Source organism: Artemia franciscana, chromosome 13, assembly GCF_032884065.1.
Source record: "Artemia franciscana chromosome 13, ASM3288406v1, whole genome shotgun sequence".
Classification (NCBI taxonomy): Eukaryota; Metazoa; Arthropoda; class Branchiopoda; order Anostraca; family Artemiidae; genus Artemia; species Artemia franciscana.
In genome coordinates, this window is record NC_088875.1 from 15933649 (window position 1) to 15952396 (window position 18748).

At 34.4% G+C, this 18748-nt stretch overlaps 1 protein-coding gene across 1 annotated transcript in view; it reads right to left on the reverse strand.

The window, feature by feature from the left end:
- Nucleotides 1–1896: 1896 nt before the first annotated feature.
- Nucleotides 1897–18748, reverse strand: part of LOC136035042 (glutamate receptor-interacting protein 2-like) — a 49962-nt gene continuing 33110 nt past the window's right edge. Inside the window, exons 9-11 of the mRNA XM_065716641.1 lie at nt 16757–16918; nt 6037–6098; nt 1897–2615 (exon numbers count right to left, since the gene is read on the reverse strand). Coding sequence (XP_065572713.1) covers nt 2484–2615; nt 6037–6098; nt 16757–16918 — 356 coding nt within the window. The 3' untranslated portion in view covers nt 1897–2483. The remainder of the gene's footprint in view (nt 2616–6036; nt 6099–16756; nt 16919–18748) is intronic.

Genomic DNA, 18748 nt, shown 5'->3' on the forward strand with positions numbered 1-18748 from the left:
ACGATTTTGTCAACATATTTTTTAAATCCCTCCTTCAAACTCAAATTCTCGCTGTGGTCCTGTATCCAGTGTGACTAGCATAAATTCATTAAAAATCTTACGTTTCTTTCAATCAGATTTTCATGTATTTGAGTTTATGTAACTAAACCTTCTTCTTTGATGATTTTTTTTTATTGTTTCTCAGTTCCATAAATATCCATGGTCTTTTTTTGTTCACTCAAAAGCTTTTGATCAGAAAAGTTAATAAAAATCAACCGATCTTTGTAAATGGCGAAATTTTTGGAATCCAGAGCGAATTATTGAGGCTGCTCTTTGGTGTGTAATAGCCCAGGGAGACACATGTGAGTATGAATGTGGGCAGAAAATGGGGGTTTTAAACTTTAAGTAAGATTTTTTTTCAGAAGAGATTTTATCAACAAATTATATCTAATTTTAACCTGTGTGAGCGTGGTTCGCTACCACATGTTTTGTCGTTTCTATATGGTTGGTGGTTGATTTATATTATCCAGAGTCTGTTTACCGCCAAGTTTTCTGGGTAATAGCTTATTCAACACCGATTTACAAGAGTACTATAGCTAAAAGATGGCATGTCATCAGGTGGCAGTTTATTTAACGTTAATTTCTACGAGTACCAATTTACATCCTGACTCCAACTCAAAAACCCGACTTTCTGACAACTTTGACACTGGTTCTAAAATCTTGATAAATACAGTTCTAAGACTGTTTTTCTCACAGAAAATATTATTTATATAGTGCCCAAGCTTAGATTTTGGGGACAACCAAGGCAGGACTCTTGATTTTCAACATTTGTTTGTAGCAGCTAAAATACTAATTTAGGGTGGCATTTGTGACTCAGTCGGCCTTTGTGATTCAGGGGTCATTTTCAAGGAATTGGGATAAAATTTAAGCTTTATTGTAAAGAGCGAGGTATCGACGAGGGGTAAGTCCCCTCATATATGCAATAAAAAGATATGAATATAGAAGTTCGCTACGTAAGTTAATTTGTAAGTTACGTATATTTTTTACTTATGAAAACGTTAGTAAAAAATTAAAAGTTATAGTTGCCTTTTTAAGCAATCAAAAACTGGAGGGTAACTAGGCCTCTTCTCTCGCTCCTTTTTTTCTCAAAATCTTCCGACTAAAACTATGAAAAAGCCATTTAGCCCAAAAAATTAATATGCAAATTTTGTTTTAATTATTTATGCGCGGAGAGCCAAGATAAAAAAAAAATGCATTAATTCAAAAAAAAACATCCTATGAAAAACTATGAAAAAACATCCTGAAATTAAACAAAAAAAAAACAAGTTTTTTTAAATGAAAGTAAGGAGCGACATTAAAACTTAAAACAAACAGAAATTACTCCGTTTATGAAAGGTGCTTTTCCTCCTCAACGCCCTGCTTTTACGCAAAAGTTTGACTCTTTTTCTTAACTCTACATTTTAAAACAGTAAAAAATTTTAGTGTAAAGAGCGGGGCGTTGAGGAGGAAAAGCCCCTTTCATAAACGGAGTACTTTCTGTTCGTTTTAAGGTCGCAAGCTCGTAACTTTTGACAGGGAAGACTAATCTTGATGAAACTTATATATAATTAAAATCAGCATTAAAATGCAATTCTTTTGATGTAACTATTGGGATCAAAATTCCATTTTTCAGAGTTTCGATTACTATTGAGCCGGGTCGCTCCTTACTACAGTTCGTTACCACGAACTGTTTGATACTAGTCAAACAGCACTGCTTAATGCCATCTAGTTCAGTTCTCTCTTTTTAAGTATAGAAATCGCATTACGGTTTCTCCAGTTTAGACATCAGAAACAGTAAAATTCTGATGTGAAAAATAAGAAATGAATAGATGAAATATGAATTCTATTGTAAATATAATAAAAATAAAAGTATAGTACTTGAAAATGTAGATATTTATTAGCAACTCGCACATAAATATATAAACAGACCTTACATTGAGAAACAAAACTATACAATACAATGTAAGACACAAAACAACTCCGTGGAATTTTTATCAAACAAAAAGTGCGTCCCCCTCCCATCAAATTTCCGCCATACAGCTCCTTCTTCGCTGAGAATCCTCTCTCCCTTTGAAATTGTTTATGGACGGTTCAGCCTGAAAATTTTTCTTAGCGTTCTTTCATTTGAGTAATGCTTAGTCTCTAATCGGTTTCTCGATCCCCCAGAAACACCCACTTTCGTGGAAACTATTTCCAGGAAAACAAAACAGGCGGAATAAAAGCCCCTGCATAATTCCCCAAAAGATCTTAACATGAAAAGTTTGGCAAAGAGTATGTGAGAAAAGTAAAAATAATTTCGTATAGTGATTGTGTCAATTTTTCCAGGGTAGCTTATCCCCTGGAATATCCCCCCCAGAAATGTCCCTCCCCAAGAAAGATCCCCCCATAGACGTCCACCCAAAGCACTTTTGATTGGTATGACTAGACTTAATGAAAGTGATTGATTTACATTATAGAACATTACATTACATTATAGAACACATTGAAAAATTAGTTGTATTTGGTGGAAAACCATTCACTGAAACCTTGAAGCAATTTATTTCCTTGATGCAATTGCTTTCTTTGCATATACCCGATTTCCGAATAAACTTGGCAACCTTTAAAGAAAGAAAAGCTGATAAAGAACGAAAAAAAAAACAAGATAAGAGTACTTCGCATTCATTTCGCAAATCATTTGCATTTTGCTTAAATAAAGAACTGTGAATAGTTAGTTATCTATAGGTACCTTTTGATATTCCAGATACCAGAGTACTCAATACTTCACATTTAGCTAAAATAAAGAAATTTAACTGGTTAAATTTAGTAACATAAGCAACTTTTGATACTCCACAGACCAGAGTACTCTAGATACTTTTCATATACATACTTTAAACATAATTAAAAAGATGTGCAAATATTTTTTTTCACATTTATTTTGATGATCATCATCGCCCTTGATGATTATTAAAATTTCTCTCAAAAGCCCTGGTCTGTTGCTCTGTGATGTTTTGTTTTGCTCCCTCAAATTTTTACCCTCGTCATCCTTGATCTCTTAAATATCGTTGTTTATCTCTTTCATATTGCATTTAGGAAACAACTTGGTAGCTATGTTTATGTGTGCTCAAACTCTGTCCCCTTCAGCAGCTTTTTTTTATCTCTTTTCAATGTGCATCTCTTGTATTCTGGGATGCTATCTCTATTTCTTCTGTATTGCTGATTTCTTGAACTAGACAATTTCGGTTGCTCGGCTCCTATAGTTTTTTGAGTTTTTCTCCCGTTTAGCTCACTCGCATGAAATCATGACCAATCACTGAATAATACTGGTTATGCAATGAAAACCTAACACCTATGTATATCCTAATGGTGTAACGTAGTGTTGTAACAGGTAAAATTGGTCACTGAAAAATTGGGTATTTTGCGTGTTTTACTGTAATTTGACTCCCATAAAGTCTGCATTTTACCTATTTTATACAATTTACCTGTTTTACGTAATTTATGTATTTTACCAATTTTACTGGTTTTTTACGTATTTTACCGATATTTTGCAAATTTTACTGTCATATTTTATGACCCCTTGCAATTTTTACAGCCTAAAAGCACAAACAGGCGGGCAGAAACTGGCTTGGATGTCAATTTGCTTTGTGTATAACTGTATTACCTGGTTTAACAGGCCGTCTGTCTGACTCCAGTCTCTTATTATCAGAACAATAAAGTGTAATGTACAGGTAATAATAATTTTAAAATGTTGAGATTTTTCCTGAAATAAAATTATATTAATTCTGTGAGCTGTTAAAGACATAAAGAACTGCAAGCAGAATTGACATGTGACAAATAGGAAAAAAAAAATTAAAAATGAGGGCAATGTCAGCCAGTGGACTGAAAAGAAGCAAAAAAGACAGAAGTGGATATTTTGTTCGGAACTTTTGCCCAGCCGTCTCAGTGCTCAAAAGAAAAAAAGAAAGAAGGAAAACTAACCTTTTGAAGGGACTTTGAACAGAATAAAGACCAAAGAAAGAGGAAAGACTGAATAAAAAAAAAACTAAAATCATTGAAAGGCTATTCAACAATTAGATTGGGAGAGAATTGTCTGCTTATTGATTGACTTAGCTTGTCTACTGATCTAATTTTTATTAAAAGTGTGGTCAAATGGTCTTAATTTAAACTGAAGAAAAATGTTATTTGAATCCTTTAATTATAAGTAATTTTAAATTAGGTTTACAGGAATATCTACAGTATCTTTATTCAAAGAAAAGTATCTATTTATGGATTTTTAATTAAAATTTCCTATCTAAATGAATTTAGGAGGCTATGTGCTTCAGATGTGAGGAGCCTCAGATGCTTGACTTGCCTCATCAAACAGAACTGAATGAATGATTTTCAACAATATGGAGGGCCAAAGCAGAATCAATATCTTCACTTCTATCTTGAATTTCATATCTAAGAGAAATCTTGTGGTCATCTTGTTTTCCCTCTGGAGCCAATGAGAATACCCCCTGCGGAAAATTCTTTCTCCCCCATGGACCTACCCCCATTTCCCCTGGATAATTCTGGATCTGCATTAGAAGGGAAACTGAAATTTCTACTCTCCTGTTTAAGTAAGAGGTATTCGTATAGCATTGCCTATAGTAAAGACCCATAAGGCTTCAATGCAGAAATATTTGTCCTTTTTTTACTGCAGGAACTTAATTTAAAAGGGGTGGTCAAATAAGATTTGGAGGGGGCTCAGTGAATTAGAAATTGAAACTTCCTGTGGCCTTTTCCAAGTTTGAATAAACTTTGGAGGGGGCTCATTCAATCGGATATCAAGAGTTCTAGTGTTCTTTTCTATGATTTAGTCTTGTTTTCAACCAATTTCTACCAAATGAGTTCTTACTGACTCCAAGGACTTTAAGAAGTTCTTATGCTAGTTTAACGGGCCTTGTGTTTCAGAATGTTTGGAAAGAATCTTCAGACGAAAGATTATTTCTAAGGGAGAGACGAGGGAAGGGTGGTGGTAGAAATTGAAATATAATCCCCAGGGCCGTATCTGGAAGTTCTGTTTCAAGGGCTTCAGAAGAGGCACAGTCACCTGAATCTGAGTCGAAAGGAGACGAACTAGATTTGCCATCAGATCCTGTTGAAGACGGTCCTAATGACTAAGAAAATGACTGAACGTCATTTTCTTTGTTTTTTGGTTTTGATTATTGGTCAAAACCAAAACCAAAAAAATCCCCCTGAAAATGTCTGTTCATTTCCCAATAACCATTGCTTTATGTAAACACTGGTCAAAGTTAGTAACTTGCAGCACTTCCATGGGGATTGTGGGGGAGTGTATCGTCTACAAAGACATAGTTATTAGGTTTTTCGATTGTGTTGAATAAAATGGCTATCTCAGAATTTTGATACGGTGACTTTGGGAAAAATTGAGCGTGGGAGGGGGCCTAGGTGCCTTCCAATTTTTTGGTCACTTAAGAAGGTCACTATAAATATTAATTTACGTTAGAATGAACCCTCTTGCGACATTCTAGGACCTCTGAGTCGATACGATTGCCTCTGGAAAAAAAAAACAAACAAATAAACACGCGTCCGTGATCTGTCTTCTGGCATAAAATGCAAAATTCCACATTTTTATAGATAGGAGCTTGAGAATTCTACAATAGGATTCTCTGATACGTTGAATGTGATGGTGTGATTTTCATTAAGATTGTATGACTTTTAAGGAGTGTTTCCTCCTATTTTCTAAAATAAGGCAAATTTTCTCAGGCTCGTCAATTTTGATGGGTAAGACTAAACATGACAAATCTTTTGATGTAACTACTGGTATTAAAACTCCGTTTTTATAGCTTTCGGCTACTATTGAGCCGGGTCGCTCATTACTATAGTTCGTTACCGCGAACTGTTTGACAATCCAATCAGACTACAACTACACTATCAGAGTAGCCTAGTATAGTTCCATACTAGAATCGAAAACATGACAGCATGTTGTAAAAATTAATGATATAGAGATGTATAAAGAAATATCTGGAAACATGAAAGCAATAAAATCAAAGTTATACTTACTTTGGACATTTTGCCACCGTTGTTAGTAGTACCCAGATTAGGATCGGATATTGAGCAAGCATCTAAAACATTGAAAAATCTTATAAGTAATGATTTACTTCAACATGGGTCTTCACAGTTAAATTTGGAAGACAGAAATTCAAATATTTCTGAATTCTATTTTTACTAGTGTCCATCTAACCGATTAATTTTCAATTTTCTTGGTGAATACATATCTAATGGTGAACCAAGCTTCCAATAAGGACAATCGAATTGAAATGAATATGGACCAAAATTTTGAAATAGAAATACAGTTTTGAAGATTTTGGGAATTTATATGCTCAAAGTTCATTTTGATTTAATCAGCATCAGCTTAACTGTATGCACATAGTGTGTTTCAATTTACTCATTCAGTTTAAATATTCCCCAAGTTTTTTTTACATTAATGCCCATTGCCTTAGCAGCAGTAGAAGCTGCAGCATTGGGATGAAAATATAGTGTTTTGGTTAGTTCCACAACTTCAACAAGAAGCCCTGTAAGTTTCAACCTCACACAATAAATTGTTTCTAAGATATTACTGGTACAGCTTTTGGATGACCTACAAACAAAGAGCCTGCTTTGATTCGGTTTTCTTCCTCTCTCAATGTCCCCTGAAAATTTGATTTTCATACCCTTAGCATAATCATAATAGTAGTCACAGTAGAAACATTAGCACTAAAAATGCTCAGATTCTCATTTCAACATCATCAGCCTTGGTGACTATGCGCTAGAACTTTCAGTATAATAAAAAAAAATTATATGCCATGGGGCATAAGTTAAAATCTTTGCCCCTATCTTGGCAGGGTTGTATCAACCCTGGAGGAATGGTTATGTGATCTTTGGACTATTTTGAACAAAATGGCTACCTCAAAAACTGGAAGACAACGATTACGCTTCTTTCCACATCCATGCTTGTGACATTTGTAATCTTATGTGTGATAAAAAAAAGTTTAACATGACATTTAATGTCTTCGCCGAAATTGTACATTACATATAAAAATTAAAGAAGAGATTAGCCACTTTCCTAGAGTTCATAATAATTAACTAGCTTATAGTTAAATTAGTACTTAATTCGGAATTGAAAATTGGAAGGAACTATTTCAAATCTTCAAAAGATATACTAGTTCCGTGCCTGAAATTCCACCATCGTTTCAAAATTTCACCTTTTATTAGATTACACCCCCCCCCCCTATTACTAACCATATAGCATTCTTCTCCTGGAAAGTTTTTGTACTTCAGGTGTTCCGTAGAGTTTTATGCGTTTAACTGTTTCTTCAATTTTAAAGAGAGAAACATTTCCCTTTAGTTGCTCATCTTACCGACCCATTACTATCTCCTGCAGTTTTAGTGAAGTTCTTGAACATGAACTTTTTGTTACTAAAAACATGCTTGAGAAAAATAAAAAATTTGGATCTCGGCACGGAGCTGGTTGTCAGGCAGCATAATCGTGTATTATCTTCTTAGCTTCTTGAAAACTCTTCCAAGAGAGTATCTATCTTCGTGCTTTAGATCTATCAAAAGCAATCAATAGTGCATGTATAAGTCGGCTTTTCTCTGCTATTCATGGTTTTGGTGTTAATCTTTCGGTTATAATGCTTCTTCATTACTGGTAAATAATTTCTTAGACCACACTTATTTTCCATTTACGAAAAAATAATTGAAGAAAAAATGGGTTTAATTTTTATAAGGCAGTGAACGAAATAAAATAAAAAACTACACTTTAGCTAACAAAAATAAAAATACTCCGAATATTTCGGCCCCACGTCCGGGAGCCTTTCTCAGCGGAAAAAAACAACAAAAACAAAAAAGGAGAAAATTACAACAATTTAAGACTTTTTTAAAGACATTATAAAAATGCCACGACAACTAAACCAACATAAAAAATATAAACAATAAAATAAATAAGAAACAAAACTCATATTATAAAACAAACACTCCCGCACTTACTGTAACTTTAGAAAAACTGAAGTAATTGTTTATATTGACACTTTCCTCTGCCACAATTGGTGTAAATTAATTCAGTTTTTCTGAAGTAATTTACTACTAACAAAAATGTTTTTTTTACTGTTTTTTACAGTAATTTACAAACAAAAATGTTTGTACAAAAAACAAGAAAATCTATTTACATTTTTAAGTAACCAAAAATTGGAGGGTATCTGTGCCTCCTCCCCCGCCCGTTTTCATCAAAATCATCCGATCAAAACTATGAGAAAGCCATTTAGAAAAATAACTAATATGCAAATTTCGTTTTGATTATTCATGTGCGGTGAGCCAAAATCAAAACATGCATTAATTCAAAAACATTCAGAAATTAAATATAAAAAAACAAGTTTTTTTAACTGCAAGATAGGAGTGACATTAAAATTTAAAACGAACAATAATTTCTCTTTATATGAATTGTCCCCTCCGCAATGCCTCCCTCTTTACGGTAAACTTTTTTTATTGTTTTAAAAAGTAGAGTTGTGACAGAGTCAAACTTTAGCGTAAGGAGGGAGGTGTTGCGGAGGGGACAACCTCTTTTATATTCGGAGCAATTTCTGGTCGTTTTAAGTTTTAATGTTGCTTCTTACTTGCAGTGAAAAAAACTGTTTTTTTTTTATTTAATGCATTCTTAAATCGAGAAATTGGACAAGAAATTTTCTACAAAAAATTGCTTTTATATATCCTGACTTCTTCTGTAATATCTTCATTTAATTCGTTGTTTTAAGAAATGATAATTTCTTGTCAAACTTTTCAGAAGTGTCTAAGGTTTGCTTGCGCATTTATTTAGATGAATATGTCTTTTTATACCACTTTCTCCTAAAGTAAAGATAAATGTGAAAAATTAAAAAGTGTGAAAATTAAGGTTTGTTTTTCTTAAAAATGTTTTCATAAGCGTGCTCGCGCAACAGCAGTTTGTCAGAAGAATTAGAAACCTTATAACTGGCTCTATTTAAAAATTTTTTTTATACAATTATCCATGAAAAAAAAACAACAAAAAACAAAAAAGCACACATCCGTGACCTTACTTTTAGCAAAAAATATGAAATTCCATATTTTTGCAGATAGGAGTTTAAAACCTCGACATTTGAGGTCTCTGATACACTGAATCTGATGATTTGATTTTCATTAAGATTCTTTGATTTATGGGGGTGTTTCTCCCCCATTTTGAAAATCTTGTAGAATTTTTCAAGCTTGTATTGTTTGATGGGATACACTATACTTCATGAAACTTTATATACTTGGAATCTGCAGATGAAGCCAGTTCTTTTGATAAATTTATTGGTTTCAAAATAATATTTTTTAGAGTTTTGGTTACTATTGAGACGCGTTGCTCCGTACTTACAGATCGTTACCAGGAACTGTGTGATTTTTGCAAGGTACTTTTACAAACTAGATGCAAAAATGCTGTCACATTTTTTCTGTCATCACAGCATTATGTTAAACCCATTTTGAAGTTTTATTGAGAGTTTTTGATGATTTTCGTGATAAAAGCCACTAGTTTGTGATAATTTTCCCAGTTTAAGCTTTCGCTATGACTACCCTTGAAAGTGTAGTAAATGAGTTTGAAATTAGTCACTTCAAAATAAAAGAATATAAACAGATATAATTATCATGATAAGAAAGCTTAGCAAATTAATGCTTGGAAATGTATTCGATTTATGTAATTTATTATATTTCAGCACCATTTTCAAGAAAGATTGGAGAGCCATTTAGAATTAATGGAATCTGTGGAGGAAGTGCAGCTCATCGCTGTGGCGTAATAGCTGCTGGAGATTTGCTATTGGCTGTAAATGGCAATATGGTTAGCAATATGAATACCAAAGCATTGGAAGACATTTTGTCAGCAGCGTCGGCAGCTGAAGTGACAACCCTGCTAATACAAAAAGAAAATTCGTTGTCTGGTAAGATTTTAGCATAAAACAAGGGATGCGCAGGTGTGATAGCTATTATTTCTGTCTTCCTTTCCCCGCGTCTCTGGATTCATTACTCTTATGAGTATCTTTGTACCAGCTTTTTAGGTTGGCAATTGATGCAATTGCATCGGGCCCCGCACTAACACGACCATAATTTGTCATTGTGAAGATCTTAGACCGATACTGGAACTATAGGCAAAATACCCAGATGCCATTATTATGATGTCTACAACATTTGATGTCTACGACATCGATGCTTCAACAAAAGATGTGACTCTTCTTAGGGGAAACCGTGTCGCTGGATAGGAAGGATAGTTTAGCTCAGAAATGAGATTTACTACCAAAACAGAGGAATTTCTGTCGTGCAAAAAGAATAAATCCTATTCCGTCAATGTAGTTTCTGATTATTTACGAGGCAAAGGTTTGAGAACCGTCCAGGCTAAAGCTGATGCTGACTTGCTGATTGTGCTTACATTGGTTAAGTGCACAAATACTCGGGACACTGTAGTTATCGGTCCCGACTTGTTGGTGTTGTTATTTTATCGTTGTATTCCTCAACACCACAAGATCTATCGGGAGAATCAGCCTTAGCTAACCACTGCAGATGGAACTTGAAACATCGAAGCCATGCTTAAGGAGATTGGAACTGAAACCTGCAAACTGCTTGCTTTTCCCTGTGTAATTCTTGGCTACGACACAACTTCTCATCCACATGGACTTGGCAAAGGGTGCTCATGCTAAGGGTAGAGGGTGGGGTGTGTGTGCTAAATTGACATGGATTAGACTTCTTTTCTGCGCGAATAGTCCTGATATTTCGTATGAAAGGAGATAACTGCTTGACACAGTCAATAACTATTTGTTTGTTTTTGACTCTTGGGGTTTGTCACTTTTGTGATACGAAACATCTGTTCAAGTCAATTCATATCAATTCAGTCAGATCAATCATATTCAATCATATCAATTCAAGTCAGGCTGTAGGTACAGCCTCGCTAACTTTTTGTAATTGCTGTGACCAGCTGCTTTGAGGTAAGGGATTAGGTTTAAAATTGTTTTCCAGTGAAGTTTCCAAACACCAATGTTTAAGGTGTCAGAAAAAATTGACCTACCTAAAACTATTTTTGCAGTTTAACTTGTGAAAGGATCAACGAGCCAGACTAAGAATTCTTCCTTGAAACATGAAGACTAGATAACACTCTTACTGATTTTTTAAAAATATTTCCAAATGTTATCTGAGAAATTGAGAGTGTCTGGTTCAACCCATGTCCAGTTCAACCCCGATCTCTCCTATTGAAAACTGGGTTTCAAGTGTATTAGAGGCTGATCGCTTTATAGTATAAATTAAATAAAAAAAAACGAGTTTTTTTTAACTGCAAGTAAGGAGTGACATTAAAACTTAAAACGAAAAGAAATTATTCCATATGTGAAAGGGGCTGTCCTCTTCTCAACGTCTCGCTCTTTAAGATTAAGTTGTTTTTTTTTATAAGTAAAACTGTGACAAATAGTCAAACTTTAGTGTGAAAAAAGGGACATTGAGGAGGGGACAACTCTTTTCATATACGGAATAATTTCTGTCCGTTTTGTTTTAATGCTGCTCCTTAAATCCAGTTGAAAAAACTTTTTTTATTTATTTATTTTCTCTTTTGATGCACAGAAGTAGAAACTTCAGTTTCAGTTTTTTCTTTCACTCAGATTTTGTGTAATTGCAACACAATTATAAGATTTACACAAAAAACTTACAGCCCTTTACACTGAATGACAAAAAAAAACAAAAAAAAAAACTTTCCATATAGCAGTGATCCGTCCCTTTTTTCTCGCTTCTTTTTTTCATCTTTCGCGAGGGGCACATAGGAAACAGTGGCAAATGGGGAAGAATTGCCATTTGAATCTGATTCAGGAATAGCAACTGCTATTTTATCATCTTAAATGATAAATATTCGCTGTAAAAAAATATATGCCCCATACAGAAAATTTACAGCCCCCCCACTGAATGACAAAAAAAAGAAAAAAGTTATTGATTTGGTATCACTGGTTTGTCTAGCTTTTTTTTCTTCTTCTTCCTTTTTTTCCGCTTGTGGGTCGCTTAAACGTCATTGAGAGTTATTTAAGTGTTCATCTGAATGGAAATTATTATATCTAGTGCCTTTTTAAATAAGTCTTAAAAATATTATTAAAATAGAATGGTAATTTTTGACAAAACTAAGAAGACACTTAAAATAGCGTTTTTTTGTTTTTTTTTTGTTCTTTTACTGAAGACCATAGAAAAATTAGCTTTCCTCTTTTCTTCAAAATTATAATTCCCTTTACCCCACTCCCCCCCCCTCCCACCTCAAATAAATAATTTTCCAGAAAGTTCTTAATCAATTCTGTGGCGGAAAAGAAAATAAAGTATTCTTACTTAACTTCATGTAAATACAAATATTAGTGAGAACTGGGTTACAAAAGACTTTTCGAACCCTAGCCTTATACACAATAAAATATAGTCAGTTTTTTTTAGATAAAAAAAAAAATTATAGACTACGCTGAGAGTATCCAAAGCCAACTGAAAATGGAGCAGCAAAGACCCGGTTTCTGACGCCCGGAAAGATGAGAATTAAGGTAAATTAAATATTATTTTAGTGTTTTTAAATTAATGCTTATTTAACCTATGCGGACTGGTTGTATTCCTCATTGATGTTATTAAGAGTTTAAGGAGATGTGGTCAAACAGCTTGGAGTAACGAACGTCTAAGGAGCAACACGTCCGAAATTTCAAAAAACATAGTTTTAATGACAAAAGATATATCCTAAAAATCAAATTTTTATTCTGATACACCATTCAAAGTTCAAACTCTCAAATTTACGGAATCTTTATCTTCAAATAGCTACGAACCCATCAAAGCCCATCAGAAGCTACAAACCTGTCAAAGTTTAGGGATAACATCACAAAAACTTCAAGCAATATTATTAAGAATACGAAAACCCATCAAAAGCTACGAACCTGTTGTAGTTTAGGGATAACATCACAAAAAATTCAAGCAATATTATTAAAACTAAACCATCAAATTACCTTTATTATGGGAACAATAAACGAATTGAAATTGAAATAAACGAGATATATTCAAAATTTTCCTAGTAGGGATTAAGTCTGTGCTACGGTTTGTTGATTAAATCACAAGTTGCTATACCCTTGGGGTTCTTGACACCTGTACACTCGTTCTGTTGTTTATTTTTGGCCTTTGGCTTCCTCTGACTGTTAATGTGCTTGCTGAAAATTTTCCCAGATTCCTGCATATTGTAACAATCAAATTGCCTGAGAGTGCTTATTGCCTCCTTTTTTACCCTGCTTTGAAACTTACTGCTGTGCTTGCTTTTGATTTATTTTGCTTGCTTAATTTGATAGTGACTGAGGTCTTCCATCTCTTCTTGTAGCATATTTGTTTTATTTATTTGACAATTTACTTCTTTTTGTGATCTGATTTTCTTGTTTTATGTATTTGTTTTAACCCGTTGTGTTTTTAATTTAAATGCGATGGCTGACAGGAAAGTTAGTAGTCTTTTGACCCAAATAAGTGTAGTGTAAGGATGTTGGCTTTAGGTGTTGAAAGTTCAAATGAGACCAGTTGGCTGTTGACATTAGGTAGCCGATCAGTTATTGCAAAAAAAAACATACTGTTTGAACACCTCCAAAATCATGATTGCATGGGCCATTATGGTTCAGTGCTAGAAAGACCTTGACCAGATGGCTCAATTATCATAATAGCTGTGATCCAATCAGTAGCTACTATTATACTCTCTATTTAAGTTATAGTAGTAAATAGCTTTATGTTTAAGTCTGTGCTTGGTTCTAAGTGGTTCTAACCTGACTTTAATCAGAAACAGAAAAGGCATTGTATTCAACCCATCTGAGGATGTCACCAATCTGGAAGATTTTCCCAAGGAGGTCCAGGTTAATTATTAAATCCTACAACTGACATTGGCTTTTAAAAACACAAGCCCATCAGTTATTCCTTTAGTTTGCGCCTTCAATCGGGATGTTCAGTTCTCTCTGAAAACCTTTGTTTGGGATGCAAGGTATATAGTTAAACAGTTTATCCCCCGGGCAAGACAGTGCTTCAATTGCCAAGGTTTGGCCCCATGGCTTCAAATTGCCGCAGAGATAGAAGATGCCTAGTATATGGTGGAAAACACGCCCTTGAAGAATGTCACAAATCCAAAACACTAAAAGAAGATCAGGTCAAGAGCCTTAACTGCAATGGTAACCATGCTGTTAACTCTAAGGAGTACCCAGTATTCATGGAGAAAAAAGCAATTGTAACTTAATGTTTCACCAATGATTTCCCCATGAGGACTGCTGGTTAGGTCTTGAAGATAGAACTTCAAACACAAATAAAGCATGTCCCTAAATGTATATTCAGACTCTCTCCCTCCTATGACACCTAACTACCTTCCAGTTGAGGACTTGAAATGTTCTCTTTTCCCATTTCAGCTTCAGGAATTTAAAGACAACATTTCAAAACTCCAGCCTTGTGGAACTGGCCGTGATGGAATTCACAATTCGATTGTTGAAAAATTTTCAAGATACATTTATTGATATAGTGACAGTTATCCAACAGATCTGGCATAGAGTCATCAACACCATCTGAGTGGGATAAGGCAATATTGATCCCACTTCTCAAGGCAAGAAAAGACACTAAGCTGGTTGATTCATACCGCCTAGTGTGTTGTCACCTAGTGTATTTGTCACCTAGTGTGTTGCAAAACTAATTGAGAGGGTAATAAAACGAAGAATTTTAACCCCATTATCAGATCACATCCAAATTAAATAGCTGAACTTTCTCACTGAAAGGAGCACCACAGATGCCCTAGTTAGACAAGAGTATCTGATAAAACAAAGCTTCAAAAAGGAAAAGCAGTCCATGTAATGTTTTCAGATATGGACTCAGCATGTGGTAGAGTTGAAATAAGGTGACTAATCAGAAAATTATCTGTACTGGGTGTACCAGAGCTGCTCGTAAACTGGATTCATGAATTCTTAATGGGTAGGGACGTTCAGATTTCCCTGAGGGGCTCCTGCTCAGAGCTTAGGAAAAAAGCTTATGAAATCAGACTCCGTCAAGGTGCTGTTCTAACTTTTCACTTCTCTTTTCAATTATTTGTCATGATATAAGCCTGGAAAATGTTCTTGGAATAGAACTCTTTCTGTATGCTGATGTTATTGCTTTTGCAGCTGTGGGAAGATACCCTTTATGCTTACAGGTAGCCTCCCAAAATGCTGTAGACATTCTATCATTTCAGACAAATAGCAATAATATGGCTTTCTCAAGCCATTAGTCAGTAATTTTTCTACAAAATGCATAACCTGGCTGCTTTCAATCCTTTCGTGAAACTGACTAGACAAGCCATTGTAGTTGCAGAAGATACACACTTTCTGGGAGTTGTATTTGACCAAAAAATGATGTGGAAGCCCCATCTAAATGAGCTGATGGGCAGTCTCAAACAAAGACAAAACTCCATTAATGCTCCCTGCCTTGGAAGAATAGGAGCCCCCACAGTCTCTGCTTCAACTATTGTCAACTAGAATTTGTTAAAGGAAAGAAATTCACATTTAGCTACGTTAAAAGAAAGGCATATATCCGGAAAAAAGAGGAAACACGAGAAACAATGCTAGATAGACCAGTTTTAGTATGGCTTATATAAGCGGGTCATCAGCATGGACAAAATATGATACATCAGAAAAACCAGAAAGTTAGGTAGCTGATACATGTCTCAGAGCTCTTGAAATGCAATTTTAAATAGGGTCGGATTTAAAAATCCACCTTACCTTAAAACTTTTTTCAACTTAAGCATAGTAACTGGAGCTTATTTCAGCCTAAGAAATGAATTAGAACAGCAGTAATGAAGAAGCATTATAACCGAAAGATTAACACCAAAACCATGAATAGCAGAGAAAAGCCGACTTATACATACATAATATGAAAAAACTTCGTTTTCTTAAAGAGTTAAAGAGGCTGCGTCCCAAAGTCGAACCTTAAAACGTACAGGATTTAGGAAAGGCTGTAGGGGGGCTGCCACCCCCCAAATTCCCCGCTTTTAAAGACTCTTTTGTACAGGTTTTTTGATGAGGGGGGCTATCGCCCCCCTAACCCCCTGCTCTTGGCTTCGGAAAGGCCCTCTTTTAATTAACAAAAAAATTGAAATGAATGAATAATGGAATAACTTCGAAAAATGTTAAACACAAGAGGACAGGAGAACCATTGCGCCGAAACTAGTAATTAGTAACAATGAAGTCCCCCAACAAAAAAAACCTGTACAAAAGAGTCTTTAAAAGCGGGGGGTTTGGGGGCGGCAGCCCCCCTACTGCCTCTCCTAATTCCTGTACGTTTTAAGGTTCGACTTTGGGACGCAGCCTCTTTAACTCTTTAAGAAAACGAAGTTTTTTTCATATTATCGCAATAAGAAATCATTTCAGTTTTTAATAAATACAGCTAGTGAAATGAATGAACCTTTTTATCTTGTAAAATGTTAGCTTTTATCAGACAGTCTTGGCTGAACTTTTCGTTAAGAAGTAATGATGCCAAGGCTATTTTAAAATAAAAAATGGATTTTTAACTGAGAACTTTTATTGTAAGTGTTTTATTGTTTTTTATTTTTTCTTTGCTGAAGACGGCCCTTAAATATAGGGCCGAAATATTCAAATAGGTTTTGTTGGTTCACTGTCTTGGGAAAAAAGTCCTCATTATTCTCTCTTTTGTTGTTGCATTATGGAAAGGCAGTGTGGTCTTCGTCATCATTTATTGCTATCTATATAATTTCGGAACTTTTGCTTACTCTGTGTATTTATTTGCCTCGATATTTTTAATGTGATAATATCTGAAGCATCTTGCAACATAGCAATAGCATCAGAGAGCTTGACAGCACGAAGCGAACTGCCATTGATGGCAAGGAGACGATCACCAACATGAACTGCACCGGTCTGCTCTGATAGTCCCCCTAAAACGAAGAAGAAGACAATATGGAAACAAATAGAGTAAAGACCAATGAAAATAAGAAAATTCTAGAGAAATATAATTGAACTTTCATTACCATATATAGTACCATAAATGTAAATCAAACAGTTCGTGGTAAGGAACTGTAATAAGGAGCGACCCGGCTCAATAGTAACCGAAACTCTAAAAAACTCCGAATTTTTTTTATTGTTTTAAAATGTAGAGTTGTGACAGAGTCAAACTTTAGCGTAAAGATCGGGGAATTGCGGAGGGGACAATCCCTTTATATGCGGAATTATTTCTGTTCGTTTTAAGTTTCAATATCGCTCCTTACTTGCAGTCAAGAAACACTTGTTGTTTTTTTTTATTTAATCCCATTTAGTGTCGACTTTTTTCTTACTGAAGATCAAGAAGCTTTATATCATAATAATAATATAGCTTTAAATCATAATAATAGAAGCTTTATATCATAATATATCATATTATATTAGCTTTATATCATCAATCGTTTGAGATGCTAGATGAAGTCGGTTGAAACTGATACTTCTTGTCAAAAAGGAGAAGCTTGCTACAACAGACTTGTCCATTTTAACATACCCGCTGTATTAGCTTCCTCGCTATTGCTATTAAACATGTTCTCTGCTATGCTAGAGCCCCTCCTATGCTCTTTAGCATTTCTCTAGCAAGAACCCATAGTCAATATTTTTCCACCAAACTGGATATTCTACCACTAATTTGTTTATCATAACGAGAAACAGAATTACCTCAAAAGAGTGCCTTGTGACACATCACAGTTAATCTGTAGATTATCACAAAATTCATTCTAGTAATTAATTTTTTGCTTCCTGTTAGTAAGTAAGCTAGCAACTATTAATATCAAAAAAGGTTCAATGCAAAATTAATTGAATTGTTTCATTAGAAGGCCAATTGCAAGGTTAATTGACCGAAGCCAATTGCAATAAAGTTTAACCATATTGTCATTTCTCTAGTCTTAAATCGAGTTTAGACCTAGTTTTTTTCCAAGAGAGCCTCCTAAATCAAATCTTCCTTATCAAGAAGACCCATTATGTAATAAGCTGCGGAGAAGCGAGAAAGGCTCCTAAATCGGTCACCATCCTAGAAGGACAATTCTAGCTTTTAGCCATTTAGGACATATTGTTTATAAACTTCACAAAAATTGAGTTGGTATAGGATGGAAACCTGTAAATTAAGACACCTGCATTCTACATTCAATATATCTTTTTGTCTCATATGTTTTGCAAAAAAAAAGACAAAAAAGACAAAAAATCAAAAAAATGCAAAAAATGTGTCGAGCCTCAGGTTCTTAAAAACGTTGAAACGTGAAAAAGTGTGGAAAGAAAATAATTAAAGCTTAATTGTAACAGTCGAAGTACGTATCCTATAGTCATTTTTTCTAGACTTCTCGAAACTTTATTCTAGCTTCTGCAACCAGACCGTGCTATTTTTCAAACTGGCTGTAGTAGTATATTTAGCAATAGACTTGCAGAACAGATCAAGACCACCTACATATATATAAAACATACATTTATATCAGATTATATCATGTTTAAATATGTATATCATATTTTTACTTTTGCTCATGCTAAATCAAAGAATATTTTTCTAGTGAATGATTGAGCATCAAAATATGAAGGATGAGCTTAGCGACATTTTGTTGGTTGAAAGAAATAAATACATCAATATGAATATGTTTTACTTTATTGTTGTATAACTTTTTTATAGCTTTTTTTTTATAACTTTTTTTCAACTATTATAATTGAACAAATATACAACAAAAAAAGTTCTTAAAAACAATTGTTTTGCTCCTAACCCC